We start from the raw sequence: 16518 nt of genomic DNA, 5'->3' as shown, positions 1-16518 counted from the left end.
CACAAAAAAAAATTGAAAGCATGTTCTCATTGGTGTACAAAGATCAATGCTCTTATTGGTCTAAAATTGCATCTTAACTACTACACATTTCCATTGGCTTTCTATAATTCTAACAAGCAGGAAGGCACATGTTGGATCTTAACAACGACGCAACTATAGCCTATGACCCTGGCTGTCCTATCTGTTCTTCTGTTGTAAGCATAACTCCAAGTGACAGTTTTGTCCTGATGTACTTTTATCCTTGAAAAGTAACTTTCTCTCTATAGCAACGTTTTCCCAAATCATCAGCGTTTTCTAAAAGGCCTTCTGCCACAATTTTTAAGGTTAGCTTTAAGACCATCGTTCAATCTCCTTTCCTGTCCGCCAACATCTATCATCTACCAGACCGATGGCAAGCTATTTCGTCTCAGCAGACTGAAAACCAAAACCAAGGTCACAACATCTGTTATAGAATTCCAATATGCTGATGATAACGTAGTCTGTTTGAATTCAGAAGAAAATCTACAAGTCACTCTAAACACCTTTGCAGAAGCATACGAGGAGCTCGGCCTCTCATTGAACATCGAGAAAACCAGTGCTCTTCCAACAGGCACCAGCCAATCTCTCTGCAATGCCAGGAATACAGCTTAATGGTGTAACGTTAGAAAATGTGGACCATTTCAGTTCCTTTGGCAGCCACCTCTCCATGAAAATCAACATTGACACTGAAATACTGAGCTCTGCGAGTGCAGCATTCTTCTGAATGAAGCAGAGAGAGTTTGAGGATCGGGACATTCATAGACACACCAAGGTGCTTGTTTATAAAGCTATTTTCCTCCCAACCCTGTTATATGCCTGAGAAACGTGGACGGTCACACTCAACTCCTGGAACGATTCCACCAGCGTTGCCTCAGAAAAATCCTGCAAATCTTTTGGGAAGACATGCGGACAAATGCCAGCGCGATGGAAGAAGCAAAGACCACCAGCATTGAAGCCATGCTCCTTCGCCATCAACTCCGCTGGACTGGCCACGTTGTCCGAATGCCCAAAGATCACCATTGTCTCCCAAAGCAGTGACTCTACTCCCAACTCAAGAACAAAAAACGGAATGTTGGTGGATATTATTGGCAAACCTGGGTATATAAATTAAATTAAATTAAATTAAATTTACAGTATTTATATTCCGCCCTTCTCACCCCAAAGGGGACTCAGGGCGGATCACATTATGTACATATAGGGCAAACATTCAATGCCCATAACCACATCGAACAGAGACAGACAGACAGACAGACACAGAGGCAATTTAACCTTCTCCTGAGGGGATGTTCGATTCTGGCCACAGGGGGGAGCAGCTGCTTCATCATCCACTCTGACAGCACTTCCTCATTCCAACGTTGTAAATTAGTTAAACTTGCCTCCCCACTTTTTTTTATAAGCGGTACCTTATTTCCTACTTGATAGATGCAACTATCTTTCGGGTTGCTAGGTCAGCAACGAGCAGGGGCTATATTTTATTTTTAATTGATGGGTGCTCACCCCGCCACGGGCTGGCCTCGAACTCATGACCTCATGGTCAGAGTGATTTATTGCAGCAGCTGCTTACCAGCCTGTGCCACAGCCGGGCCCCATTCTGTTTTTCTTCATTCTGTTTTTCTTCAGCTCTCCACCCCCCAAGAATGATACACTCCCTCGCTCCACTCAAGAAGGCAGACAAGGCCCAGCTCGTGTCTCTTTATTACATGATTAAATCCAAATTAGAAAACAAAACAAAGTGTGTGTATCTGTTTGTGGAAGAGGGGGAGTCAAGAGTCCAAGAAGAGCAAATCGACCTACGGCAGGCAGAAGGGGCCACAAAGAGCCGCCTCGTTGCCCGCTGACCTTTCTGTTAGCTGCTGGCTGGCTGGTCCGCCTCGGAGGGTTCAATGCTGAAGGGCTGCTGGGCTTGGAGGGAAGGGGCACTGGCGGCTTCCGGGGCCTTTGGCAGAGGGGCTTTGCTCAGGGATTTGTAGATGCCCATGGCCTTCGGAAAGGAGGAGAAAAAGAAGGCAAGGTCAGTGAAGTGGCCCACAAACACTCTCACACAGCCAGGCTGTGACTTTATAGCAGGCATAGGCCAACTTCGGCCCTCTCTTCGTGTGTTTTGGACTTCAACTCCCACAATTCCTACAGCTATGTGTAGAACTGATTTACCATTGTTAGCCCACCAAATTTCAAAACATTTCACTTATTTCAAGATAAGTGAAGTTTCAAAGTTTTTATAGACAACACCTTTAAAAAAAACTACAAGAGCTACCCTGTTTCCCTGAAAATAAGAAAGTGTCTTATATTAATTTTTGCTCCCAAAGATCAGGGGATGTCTTATTTTTCCACAAAGAAGAATTCACATGTGAATTTTTAAAAAATGAAAATTTATTATCTACTGTAGAGTAGTTGTCATTACAAACCAGCATAACCAAACTGAATCCTTTCAAGAATTTCTATATTATGTAAATGTAAATTTATGTTGTTGTTGGGCTTGTCCCTGTGTAAAGCTGCCCTGAGTCCCTTCTGGGAGATGGAGGTGGGATACAAGAATAAAGTTATTATTATGATTTCTTGTTACTACCTTTATTTCCATGTACAACAATCTATGATATGTACATTTACCAATCCTGCATACTTCCAAACGAAAACTTTACTAGGTCTTACTTTCGGGGAGGCCTTATATTTAGCAATTCAGCAAAACCTCTACTAGGTCTTATTTTCTGGGGAGGTCTTATTTTCAGGGAAACAGGGTATCTATTTGAATTTTATATACAATGCACAAGATAACCAGGGCATCAATCCTCAGAAGTTTCAGAAAGATTCACACATATACAGATGTTTGGTGATTTTTAAAAGTTTAGCCAAAAACAATTTTAGCCAAAAAGCGACAACAGCAATCCCCTTGAACATCTGTCTGTCTTTATGACATGCAACTACATAACTACAACTTAGCACAGATTTGTACTATTACTTACTAATTTTAGTCCTCTTTGCAGATTAAATAATTTTATTTAATATTATTAGACTGACTCTAAACGACTGGCTACTGCAGATCTCATTGGGGCTTTCTGAAGCTGAGAACTGCATTCTGGGAAATGTAGTTCAGGGCAGGGTCTTATGCAGTCTCTTCCACAAAGGGCCTCGCATTCCCAAACTGCATTTCTAAGAATACTGTGTTCTCAGTCTAAAGCCTAAGTTTGCTAGTCCCGCTCCCAGTGCTTTTGCCAAAGAAAAACAGGAAAACATTGTTTTTTTTAATACTTTCTGTTCTCTTGTCTTTAAGAAAATTGGTAATGCTTATACTGAAAATTAAACTGACCTCGGGAGGCATCCGAATGTTACAGAATCTTAACAAAAATTATTGGTGAGTGTTTCGATTCTTAAATCCCCCCCCACACCTTCCCTACATGTTTTTAATATTGATTAATATGCACAAATCTAATGAATTTGATCTGAAAATAATTGAAAAATGAACATTTGCACACCCCTAATAGCTACTATTCGCCCGCCCGTATCCCACAAACCTGGGCCACCATGCTGCTGACGTCTCCTGTGCTGGAGGGCAGGAGGACGGTGTTGGACTCCTTCGCCAGCTTAGAGAAGGCACTCACGTACTGCTCGGCCACGGAGAGGGACGCTGCCGAGTTGCCGTTCTGCAAGTGGGAGGAAGCAATGGGCAGTCAATTAGCCAAGGACAACAAGGAAAGAGAAAGAGCAGGGGCTCTGTCACCAAACCCAAAAAGGAGGTCCCTTGAAAAGGCACCCCCAGTGCAAACCAGGAATGCAGCCTTCTCAATCCATAAAGCAAAGTTTTGAATGACAAAGTTGTCAGAGTAATTTGCAGCGCAGCAGTAGATGGAGTCAGTGGAATGCAGAACGAAGTGACATCCAGAGACTTTGGTAAAACTATATACAAAGTTTTACTGTACAAGACAAACAGACTTGCAGACAATAGACACAGGACTCTCACTCTAGGCAGACAGAACAGAACAGAACAGATCTGATGCAATCAGCAATGCATACACACTTGTGTCTGGACACTCCCCAGTTCCAGCCACACATCAAGGACACCACAGCTTCTTAGTAATTAACTCTTACCAGACTATAGCACACTCTGGATGATGCAATCAGTATGCAATACAAACAAGACACAAATTGCATTTAAACACTATCTATACACAAACCCCACATTAACAAAAGTCTTCTTGGGTGAGTCATGCTTAGGGCGAAGAGGATTTTTATTATGGTAGGTAAAGCAGGTTGTCCAGATATCAAATGGGCGGCACATGAGGAGAGACCAAGGAGGAGGAAATGCTGGCCATTCCACCCTACTGTATAGCAAGTGAGAGTTGCCCATGCTGGCTCCCAGTTACCTTTCTTTAGAGGGAGATAGCCAGGGCAGAATGACCCAAAAAAAGAGACAAATCTAGGGTCTGAAAGAACACAGGCTGAAGACCCACAAAGGCAAGAAGCATCCCCTTCCTCATCCCACCCCATATTTATGTAGTTTGTTTCATTATCAGGGAGATACCCAGAACTCAAAAGCAGAATAAAGGGAGGGGGTGCAGAGGAATTTTTGCAACTCTAAGGTGCTTGCTTTCTCTCTTTCTCTCTCTCCTGAGTCTGGGGGAGAGGCTCACGTGGTTCCCAGAAACAGCATTCTCCACATAGCCCCCTCCTGCATTACCTGCTGTGTCAGAGCAGCTGCCAGGAGCCGAATCGCCTCCGCTTTGGCCTTTGCCTTCGCCAGAATAGCACTGGCCTCCCCTGGAAATGAAGCAAAGAGGTGAGTGAGACCAGCAGAGCAGATAAACTCACCAACACACCCAGGCCCTTCCTCAAAAGAAAACAAAAGCTCAAATCAAATTGTGTTTACATTCTGGGTTCCAAGAGAAGTTGCTTTAGCACTAAAGTGGTTAAATCAGGCAGGCATGGGCAAACTTTGGCCCTCCGGGTGTTTTGGACTTTAACTCACACCATTCCTAACAGCCGATAGGACAGTTACATAATAAATGCAGCAACAGTTCTATAGATACAGATATGACCCAACTCTTACCCGCAGCCTGGTTGATTTGCTCTGCCTTTTCTGCTTCAGAGGCCAGGATCTGAGCCTGCTTTTGTCCTTCCGCCACATTGATGGCAGACTCTCGCGTGCCTTCCGACTCCAGGACAGTGGCCCGCTTGCGCCGCTCGGCCTCCACCTGGAACCAAAAGCAACACTTAGAACACTATAAACCAGGCGTGGGCAAACTTGGGCTCTTCTTTTGGACCTCAACTCCCACAATTCCTAACAGCCTACTAGACGCTATGCTCCTGTTTATCCATCCTAGAATCACATTGTCAACTCACATTCAGCTTGTGGTCTGCTAAGGCTCCTATATCCCTTTCACATTGTACTGTGAAGGCGAAGAAACCACATGAGAGCCATGTTTCAACATTTGAAAGAAAGTCTCATTGAGGAGGGGGGAAGGCCTTGCTTTCTGCTGGGATCAAGGGACAATATAGCAGTGGATTCAAACTGCGAGGAAAAAAAGACTCCACATCAACACTAAGAAGAATGACCTGACAGTTAGAGCTGTTGAACATGCTGCCAATGGAGTCTCTCTCTCTGAAGGTCTGTAAACAGAGGAAGCATGGACATTTGTTGGGAGTGCTCTGATTGTGACTTCCTTCATGACAGAATGGGATTGTACTGGATAGCCTTGGTGATCTCTTCTAATTCTATGATTTTATTATTTGGACTAGGGAAATATAAAGTAAATTTCCCAAAGAAGTTTATTGTTTATTTATTTATTTATTTACAGTATTTCTATTCCGCCCTTCTTTCTCACCCCGATGGGGACTCAGGGCGGATCACAATGTACACATACATGGCAAACATTCAATGCCATATGACATACAGACAGAGACAGAGATGAAGACACAGAGGCAATTTAACATTTTCCAGCTTCCAGCTTCCTGAGGGTATGCTCGATTCCAGCCACAGGGGGAGCTGCTGCTTCATCATCCACTGTAACACTGAATCCTTGATGGATTACTTCCTCATTCCTTCCTACATGCTGCTGGCTGATTTTTATGGTGTTGTAAATTAGTTAAATTAGCCTCCCCGCATAAGTGGTACCTAAATTTCCTACTTTACAGATGCAAGTGTATTTCGGGTTGCTTAGGTCAACAATGAGCTGGCCTATTTTTAATGGTCGGGTGCTCAATCCGACACGGGCTAGCTTCGAACTCATGATTACTAAATCAATAGTGATTTATTGCAGCTGGCTACTAACCAGCTGCGCCACAGCCTGGCCCTTTAATGAATGGGTTAAAGGAGGCAAGAAGGAGAAAGAGTGAAGAAATTTGGGGGAAAATAGTGCTACTAAACATTTCCAGGACAAGAGAAATGGGTGAAAGGTAGAAGGAGATCAGATTGATCCAACAGTGATGGGAGGGGGAGAAAAATGTACATGAAATGTTTTCCAAAACAAGATTGTTTTCAGAACAGAGAGACAAAGGTGCAGAGCTGTAGGAAAATCTGCAAGGGGGAAATTACAGAAAGAAAAAAGGGTGAAAAGGAAGTTTAATTTTGCGTGTGTGTGTGTTTGCATCAATTTGAGACTATAAAACCCACGATGAAGAAATACGTCAAATGTGGCATTTTCTTGAGGCTTTCTTGGCTTGACTTGATTGTAAACCACTCTTTAGTTCTTCCACATTTTTAATCTCCTCATTTCTAGTCTTTGATTGGGAAGTAAAAAGACTAGACATGTTGGGGCACTCTGCATCAACACTATGACTCTAACCTGCATCTGCATGGATTCCTTCACACGGGGCGGCACGTGGATGTCCTTGATCTCGTAGCGCAGGCACCGGATGCCCCAGTAATCTGAGGCCTGGTTGATGGCGTCCACAATGCTGGCATTCAGGCTTTCGCGCTCCTGGGAAGACAAAGGGTGGGCCAGTGAATGGGGGGACCGTAAGATTGTGAGTAGACTTTCCTAACACTGGTAAAATTACCAGAAAACCTAATTTTATGTTTGAGAAGCATCTTGAGATTTTAGCTTAGAACTGTCTCTTATAGGTTATGGGCAAACTTCGGTCCTCCTCCAGGTATTTTGGCCTTTAATTTGTACCACTCCTAACAACCGGTAGGTTGTTAGGAATTGTGGGAGCTGAAATCCAAAACACCTGGAGGAGAACCAAAGTTTGCCCATGCCTGGGTTATAGTATTAAAAAGACCTTTTTAAAAAACCAAAGTGCCTCCAACTTTCATTTCAAACTCCTCCTTTTTAGATAAACCGCTGAGGTTTGTTTTTTAACATGTCAGCAGTTTAATTCAGTTCTACACATAAAATGCAACTTCTCAAGGACAGGATACAATCACTCTGCATTGCAACTGAAATCTGTATAACCGAATCATTGTTTCCCCCCCCCCCTTTTCCTTTGAGCATGTTGTTAAGTTTCACTGTGAGAGCTAAACTCAGCTTTATTTGCGCATGTTCTGCAATCACAATGTAGAGCTTTAAATCTGTGAGAACCACTCAACAAAGGGTTTCCTCTTGACTCATGAAAGAAGGTGCTTGGTCTGCATTCTTGATGCAACAAAGGGAAACTCTTTGTCAAAGACAAGGCTGAGTGACAGTGGGGTCAATTGTGGATGTATGAATTAGAGCATTGTTTCTCAACCTGTGGGTCCCCAGATGTTTTGGCCTTCAACTTCCAGAAATCCTAACAGCTGGAAAACTGGCTGGAATTTCTGAGAATTGTAGGCCAAAACACCTGGGGACCCACAGGTTGAGAACCACTGAATTAGAGGAATGTTTTCGAAGTAGTAGTGTAGTTAGACTATGTTACCTAAAGAGAGTAGTATGTAATGGTTAAAAAAATCCACAGACAATGAGGGTGAGGTTGGTTCAATTGTTTTTGTAGTTATAAATGCAGTAAGTGTATGTTAGTGTAGATATGCATTAGGTTAGTGTGTTTGCTTTAGATTCAGTGTTGTAAGATTTTGTAGCAGCTAGTAAGACAACTATTTAGTGTTAGTTACATGTATATTAGTGTTGTGACTCAGCCTTTGCCTTTGTGTGACTCTGATGAGGATTCTGGGATGCAAGTGCATAATGATGGGATTCAGATTCAGGAAGAGTTTCAAGATGACTCTGATGGGAATTATGGGATTCAGGTGCAGAATGTTCCTGCTGTGGGAGATGAAGAGCAGGGAGTTTTTCCCATGGGAAGAAATGACGTTGTTTCTGATGGTGGTTTCCAGGTGCAAGAAGCAGAAGGGGAGAGTAGCTCTGATAACACTAACGAGCTAGGTGGCCTTGACGGCCTTGACAATGAGGCCGCTGAGCTCGATCGCGCTAGTCGGCTGGAATTTCGGGGGTTGTGTAGAAGCCTCCAAATAGCAAATAAGAGGGAGGGCAAAGGGCAAAGAAATGCCTTCATGTTATGCTATTAAAACAGTCTGCTGAAAGAGATCTTTGTCAAAAGCAACTTCTTAGCTAGAGTCAAGAACCAAGTCTGCTTTCCTTTATCAAGTCTGCATTCCTGTATTACCTTGTAGCCTAGACATATTCTCGTTGCTGGAACTTTGGCTTCCTTTGAAAAGACTTTTTTTCATGCCTATGCTTCTATGGAATTGATGATTACAGCCTTGTTTTGTAACTATATTTTGGAACTGAACTTTTACCTTTTATGAACTATTTTACTGCTTATTTCCTAATAAACTATAAAAGATTACGTTCTGTGTGCAGCCTGGTGTCTTTAGCAAAGTGAAGCTAACCTGAGGTACGACAATTAGGCTTGTGTGATCAATGAAAAAACTGTTTCAATATTCATTACAAAATTGGAAGGGGAGAATCATTTCTAAAGTATTTCCAAAATTGGACATGGTCTGTATCATAACCATAACAAGTTAACTACTTTTTCATTACCTTAAGTAACTAATTGTGCCAACGGGGAAACTTCAGGGGCTCCTTTCTCCCTCATTGTTAGAGCTATTGGCAGTATCCGTCCCATGGGAACCTGCCATAAGTGCAAGCTTAGCAGGCTGAAATGTGGGAGACGAATGTTTGTCGATGTAAAAAAGATCAGAATTGAGAAGACAGAGCATGGAATTAAGACAGACTCGCTTCTCCAAGCAAATTAGAGATAAGGAATGGGAAGGCAGGAGTAGGAGAAATGATCTCATGGGTGGGAGTCTGGCTTTTTAAAAGTGGTTCATCTGGGTACAATCTTTGTGAGAGCAACACTGCATTCGAGTCAAGAGCTCTTGGTTTCTTGTGGCCTACATTCTTGGAATTCATGTATTCAAGCGTCAAGCTGTTCTTGCTTTAATTCATGTGTGGCCTGGTTTGGCCTGCCTTGGAATCATGTTATCTTGCCTTTGGAAATCTTGGAACACTGTTATTGTCAACTTTCTTTGAATGGATTTCTGAATTCTTGGTTTCCGTGGAAATAGCCCTTTGAACTTTGACTTGCTCTTTTGAATTTGCTTGCTTTTTATATACTCTGCTTTTCATAAACCTTTGCTTTTAATAGACCTATACTTATTGGACTACCTGGACTGGGTGTGATTTGTGGTGAAAAGAGGCTTTAAGGCCGCAGTGCAACCCCTCTTATTATGCAGAACCCGTCCATCGCATGAGTCCTTCCCCAACCCAAAAGGCATGCTCTCCTCCCACCTCTCACCCGGAAGACTTTGTCGAGGGAGAGCTTTCCCAGCTCCGATCGCATGGTGGTCTGGGCCAGCTGGGTCACAGCATACTCTGGGTCCTCCACTCCATAGCTAGCCTGGAGGATGAGGAAAAAGGAGAGGGTCGGAAGGACTATAAGGAACAAACAACAAAAAGCGAGGACTTAGAGGACTAGGAATAGCCTCCCCATCCCATACTCCAAAGGAGAAAGGCCTCCCTGTCTCAGAAGAACCCAGCAGGGATTCAACAGGGCACAAGGGTACCTTGTAAGGGTCCATGATGCGCAAATACAGGACACCATCGATCTGGAGAGTCACATTATCTGCAAGGAGACAGAAACCGTTTTAGGGAAGTCGAAGGGTGTTGTACCCTGGTCAGATTCTGAGTACTCAGAAGATGAGGAAGGGGATGCTGGGATAGATTCAGAGGGCCCAGGGGAGGATAGAAGTGGCCTGGAGAGGCAATGTACTGCTTCAGACCTTTTCCTGCATCTGAAATCAAAAATCCTTCTGCTATAGATAAAAAGAAATAAATCCCTTCATCTGCATGGCAGCACTCCACAACTCTCTGTCCAAGATATTTCAATCTAAATCAATTAATTCACTGCTGTCATCTTTTCAGGAAAATAATATGACCCTGTTCTGCCTGTGTTTAAGAAATACAAATAAAATCTATGCAGCAAGATAGCGATGGAAGTCCGTAAACAAGAGGGTGTCCCTTAGTGTTAACAGGGGCTTTGCTCACCGTGCGTCACAGCCGACTGCTCAGGCACATTGATGACAATTTCCTTGAGGCTTTGCACATAGCGAATGCGATCCAGTATCGGGATGAGGAAGTTCAGTCCCTAGAAAAGAGACAAAAAGGGGAAAATCTTTCTTCAGGAGAACCATCTTGCCCTTTGTATCATATTTCAAGAAAGTCTCGTCATCCCAAAGCCAAGGCTTCGTTTTGTTCTGGTGGAGACACACCTAGAAGCGCTCTGTGTGAGCAACTGCCCAAAGGGTTTCTAACTTTATCTCTCTTATTACAATAAAGTAGTTTCAAAGCATTTCTCTTCAAAGCGGCAAACCTAAAACACGAACTAAGCACAAAGTAATACACGGTGAACAAGACAGAACCAAACTTCAAGCAAACTTCTTCAGCAGACTTTGAAAGCTGATGGTGGTTTCTCATTCTCAAGGCCACCTTTACACCGAAGCCGGCAATGACAACAAAACCTCAGACATGGAGTAGATACAGGTGTGAACCCCAGTTACAAAGACCCACCACCCCAGTCCCTGGTTTCTAGTTTTATTTATTATTTGTTTAAAACATTTATATTCCACCCTTCTCACCCCGAAAGAGACTCAGGGCGGAGCACAACATATATACGGCAAATATTCAATTTTATTTCTGCATGATCAAATGAAGGCTAACACATCTCCAAGAACTCAGTTATCACAAGTGTGATGGATCTGAAATCTAAATGCTCCCCTCCCCCCCACAAAAACCCTTATTTCTGGTAAGCGTTTCTTGAAGTTACTCCTCCTGCTTGAAGGAGAAGTGATTGGAATTGAAGAAGCATCAGCAGTTGTACAGAGAAAGCAATTAAGGACAGAGGGGACCCTGTAGTGCATGCCTACTGTCTTGTTTTCAAGATATTGTTTCCTAAATCTGTGTAACTCAAAGTGCTTGCTTCCTGCCTGCATGAGATCATTCCCATTTTCCCAAAAGTCACTGTGTGTTTGAGGAGAGCACATCATGGGACTTGAGAGTCAGCATTATGGACTCTTCTACCAGTTAGGTAACTTTTTTGTCCATCTATCCTTTGTTCTGATTATATACCTACACACACACATCTATAGAGAGAGCAATTAGGGACCGAGGGTAGTATGTGGGACATGCCTGCTGATTTGTTTTCACTTGTGTTTCCTAGATCTATGTAAGTCTCCCTGCCTGCATGGAGAGGCCACTCCCCCGCTTCCGATAAATGTTTTGTGCTTTATTTCCCTTTATTTTGAGAAGGGAGCACCATGAGGCTTCTCTCTGCCTCAGAATGCCTGATGCAAAGACTTGGGAACCAGCATTATGAACTCTTCCACCCAAGTTACGTAACTGTCTTCTGTCCATCTACTATTTTATATGTGTGTGTGTGTGCCTGTATGTGTATGTGTACTCTCTCACACACACTATATACACTTGTATATAGAGAGCAATTAGGGATAGAGAGAAGCCTGTAGGACATGCCTGCTTGTTTTCACTTGTGTTATTTTATTTATTTATTTATTTATTTATTTATTTATTTATGCCCCGCTTTATCTCCTCTGCAGGAGACTCAAAGAAACTAGATCTATATAGGTCAAGGTATTTTGCTTCCTGTCTGCAATGAGAAGTCATCCCCTCTTTTATTCCCATATTTTAATGCTTTATTGCACTTAAGTTTCAGAAGGGAGCAGCATGAGACTTCTCTGCCTCAAGATGCCCGATGCAGAGACATGAGACTCAGCATTAGGGACCTTTCTAGCAAAGCTAGGTAATTTTATTTTGTCTAGCGACTGAGATTTATTACTGCAACAATAAATATACTTTTTGCCTTTTTAAACCTTACCAGAGCACTATGCTTATTGTCCCTCCTGTTTCCTAGCATAAGGTCATGTATAGCACTGGTTGTGTTTGCACTCTGCTCTAGATACCAAACATTCCTAACAGAAACTACAGCTTCCTTACGGGCTCCAGGATGCGGTGGAAGCGACCCATCCGTTCCACCACCCAGGCTTCCTGCTGCGGCACGAAGAGGACCACGGTGTTCATGGGGAGGCTGGAGGACCATCTCTGGGGCACTGGGGACAACCGGGCTGGGCGCAACGGCCGCCTGCCGCTCTGCAGGAATAAGGGGGAAAGACGACAGGGAGGAAGGGAGTTAAGAGGAGATAACACACACTTGCTTCCTGCTGCTCTAGAGACCAGGACACCGAGTAGGTTGGTTCGTGGGTCAGTTTGCACCATGAAGGCTTCCATGAGGTTTAATATATCTGGACCAAATGTTGGTGCACAGACCCTTCAAGACCCAACTCAAAAGAACCGAGGGATGGCTCAGGCTTTTAAAGGGATATAATGATAATAATAGTTATAGTAATATTTTATTATTATTAATTATTAAAACAGATAGGTACATTATCTGGTGAAATATAAAGGTTGAAGCAGACTAACATTTTGAACATGCATATCTTTTACTCTCAAATTTATAATTCTCTCTTTCTCTTCTCAAGGTGGATTTTGCCCTTCGTAAATGGAAATAATGCAGGGACTCTAATCCAGATCCGTAACAGCATAACTATGTCTCGAGTTTGCAATGTAATCACCTCTGCTTTCAACAATTGTATTACCACTAGCTGTGCGCTGCCACGCGTTGCTGTGGCTCATTGGAATTGCACTGAATAGCTCCGGTTTTTGGAGTTTTTTAGGCCCTGTGGAGGTTTGTGGTTTCAACCTCGAGGCGTGGATGATGGATTGTGTTGTGAAATTTCGAGGTTGGGGAGTGTTTAGTTTTGTTGTTTTGCTCGGTGCCAGGATTCCATCACTCTTTTATATATATAGATAGTTAATAACTAACTTCTGTGGGCAGTGAAGAAAAATATATTCTGCTAGGTTCTCAGTGGGTTTAATTTATTAATTGTGCTATCCTTTAGTGGTTTCTACAGTCTGATTTTTCTTTCTTGTATTTTGTGTTATTGTTATAATAAGCCACCTTGAGGGTACTTGTAGAGGAGGTAAGCCTCAAAGGCAGTACGTAAATGTCTTTATAAATAAATAAAGACAAAGGTCTAGTCGTGTCCGACTCTGGGGGTTGGTGCTCATCTCCATTTTTAAGTCAAAGAGCTAGTCTTGTCCATAGACACCTCCAAGGTCATATGGCCAGCATGAATACATGGAGCACTGTTACCTTCCTGCCAGAGCGGTACCTACTGATCTACTCAAATTTTGCATGTTTTCAAACTGCTAGGTTGGCAGAAGCTGGGGCTAACAGCAGGAACTCACCTTGTTCCCCGCATTCGAACCACCGATATTATTATTATTATGTAATACCTTACAGGCTTTTCCCAAGGTTGAGGTAGAATCTCTTTTCCTGCAAGTGGAATCCATTGCTTTCTGTCTTATCTCTGGAGCTGCACAAAAAAAGCTCGCCCTCCTCCTCAGAGTGACATTTCTGGGGACCATTAACGTAAAAGCTGCAGTCTTTGCAGACCTCGAAGAACACTATTTATCAGGAATAGTGTGCAAAGCAGTGGTTCTCAACCTGTGGGTCCCCAGGTGTTTTGGCCTACAACTCCCAGAAATCCTGGCCAGTTTACCCGCTGTTAGGATTTCTAGGAGTTGAAGGTCAAACATCTGGGGACCCACAGGTTAAGAACCACTGCTTTAAGGCTTTATAGGCTAAAGCCAGCACTTTGAATTGTGCTCGGGAGCAAACTGGAAGCCAGTGGAGCTGATGTAAAAGGGGGGTTGTGTGTTACCTATACGCAGCTCCGGTGAGCAATCTGGCTGCCGCCCGTTGGACTAATTGAAGCTTCCAAACAGTCTTCAAAGGCAACCTAACATAGAGCGCATTGCAGTAGACTGTTCAGGATGTAACCAGAGCGTGGACTACCATGGCCTAGTCTGACTTTCCAAGGTACGGGCACAGCTGCCGCACAAGTTTTAATTGTGCGAAACCTCCCCGAAACCTGGGGTTCCAGGCTCAGCGATGAATCCAGGAGAACTCAGCCAGGCACAGCCAATCTGAGTCAGACAACAAAGGGTCATGGGTTTGGTTCTTTGGGTCTAGACAGTCTCATAGGGCCATAGGTAAGGAAAGTGACCTCCAAAGGCCATCTAGATGGTCTCATAAGGCTGTAGCTAAGCAAAGAGACCTCCAAAGACCATCTAGATGTTCTCATAAGACCATAGGTAAAGAAAGGGACCCTCAAAGGCCATGTAAACGATTTCATAAGACCATAGGTAAGCAAAGAGACCTCCAAAGACCATTTAGATGGTCTCATAAGACCATAGGTAAGTAAAGGGACCTCCAAAAGCCATCTAGATGGTCTCATAAGGCCATAGCTAAGCAAAGAGACCTCCAAAGACCATCTAGATCAGGGGTCCCCAAACTAAGGCCCGGGGGCCGGATGCGGCCCTCCAAGGTAATTGACCTGGCCCTTGCCCTCAGTTTTAGATTTAGGTTTGCCCAAAGTCCGAAATGACTTGAAGGCACAACAACAACAATCCTTCTTAACTTGACTATCTCATTGGCCAGAAGCAGGCCCACGCTTGCCATTGAAATCCTGATAGGTTTACATAGTATATTGGTTAAAATTGTTTTTATTTTTAAATATTGTCTTCTTCTTTAATTTACTAATACTGTGCAAACCTAATAATATAATATATTGTGTATACATATAATATCGATCATATTATAATGTAATACAATATAATATTTCTTTATTTATTACAGTATTTCTACCCCGCCCTTCTCACCCAGCATGGGACTCAGGGTGGCTAATAATAATAATAATACAACATAATAATATTGTATAATGTAATAATATGAATTATATATTATATATCAAATGTAACATTACTAATAATATTACGGTATAGTGGTATAGTACAATATAGTAATATATAATGCTAATATTGTGCTATGCTAATAATATAATATATTGTTTGTACATACAACTTTTAAGTGGGGTATAAATGTAGTAACAACAAAAATAAATACATAAATAAATGTTGGGTTTTTTTTATTTTGCACTACAAATAAGACATGTGCAGTGTGCATAGGAATTTGTAATTTTTTAATGATAATTCGGCCCCTCAACAATCTGAGGGGCCATGAACCGGCCCTCCACTTAAAAAGTTTGAGGACCCCTGATCTAGATGATCTCATAAGACAATAGATAAGCAAAGAGACCTCCAAAGACCAGGTAGACTTAGGTCAACCCTAAATCTAAAGTTTAGGACAGGGGCCAGGTTAGGGTCCACATCCGGCCCCCGGGCCTTAGTTTGGGGACCCCTGGTCTAACCTCTCAATTCTTTTTATTATTACTATTTTTCAATTTTATTTAAGTATTTATTTATAGGGTACCCCTGGCGGCGCAGCGGGCTAAATCACTGAGCTGCTAAACTTCTGAGGATGCCTGCCATAGATGTGGGCGAATCGTCAGGAGAGAATGCTTCTGGAACATGGCCAGACAGTCCGGAAAATGCACAACCGCCCAGTGATTCCGGCCATGAAGGCCTTCGACAACACAATAATAAATATAATCACAGAAAGTTCCCTTCCTGTCGCTCTAACCACGAAGGAGAAAGCAGCCCCTGGAGTTTCTGATTTCCTCATGAGGGGGTCGGACTAGAGGACCTTCGGGGTCCCTTTCCCACGTCCCATTCCTCCCAAAACCGGAACGCACCTCCCGGAAGAGGAGGAAGAGGCCCCCGGCCGCCCTCCGCGCCGCCAGCATCGCCGTCTCCACGCCGAGATCCGTGCGCGTCCTCCCTTAAACCCTTCCGCCAATCTCCCTTCCGGTTTGGAACCATAGAGGAACAAAAGCAGCGCCATTGGTAGGCTATGGCCAGAGCGGCTCCTGAAAGCGGAAGAAGACTCCAGCGGCCCAGGACGGTGATCGAGGTTTGGAACCTTTCCCCCCAGCAACAAATGCGGCGTCGATAGTTCCGCCTCAGCTCTGGGAATGTGGCCGGGAAGAGTCGTCGCGCTGCAACGTTAATGGTCTGGGCGTTTATTTATTGCTAGCTTGGGTATCCGGCAAGGCCCGGGTTATTGGAAAAAGTCGCTTTTTAATTGTACAAAAGGTTG

The 16518-nt window shown here is 43.4% G+C and overlaps 1 protein-coding gene across 1 annotated transcript; it reads right to left on the bottom strand.

Annotated features, from left to right (window-relative positions):
• Window positions 1-1696: 1696 nt before the first annotated feature.
• On the bottom strand, window positions 1697-16248 carry stoml2 (stomatin like 2). The gene is made up of 10 exons (XM_003229094.4): window positions 16115-16248; window positions 12396-12548; window positions 10434-10533; window positions 9953-10011; window positions 9685-9786; window positions 6795-6929; window positions 5060-5204; window positions 4691-4770; window positions 3528-3656; window positions 1697-1999 (listed from the first exon to the last, which is right to left on the bottom strand). Exons 1-10 carry the CDS (start codon window positions 16163-16165, stop codon window positions 1865-1867), a joined length of 1089 nt encoding a protein of 362 aa, XP_003229142.2. The 5' UTR covers window positions 16166-16248; the 3' UTR covers window positions 1697-1864.
• Between the last annotated feature and the right edge of the window lie 270 nt (window positions 16249-16518).

This window comes from Anolis carolinensis, chromosome 2 (assembly GCF_035594765.1).
Source record: "Anolis carolinensis isolate JA03-04 chromosome 2, rAnoCar3.1.pri, whole genome shotgun sequence".
NCBI classification, from domain to species: domain Eukaryota; kingdom Metazoa; phylum Chordata; class Lepidosauria; order Squamata; family Dactyloidae; genus Anolis; species Anolis carolinensis.
This window is presented reverse-complemented; position numbering and strand designations above follow the sequence as displayed.

Excerpts from the sequence above, each read along its gene's own strand:
- stoml2 (XM_003229094.4), bottom strand. The coding sequence starts at position 16,165 with ATGCTGGCGGCGCGGAGGGCGGCCGGGGGCCTCTTCCTCCTCTTCCGG. Across the intron at positions 10,012-10,433 it reads GCAGTCGGCTGTGACGCACG|ATAATGTGACTCTCCAGATC; the intron begins GTGAGCAAAGCC and ends GTCTCCTTGCAG. Across the intron at positions 3,657-4,690 it reads CAGCTGCTCTGACACAGCAG|AACGGCAACTCGGCAGCGTC; the intron begins GTAATGCAGGAG and ends TCCCACTTGCAG.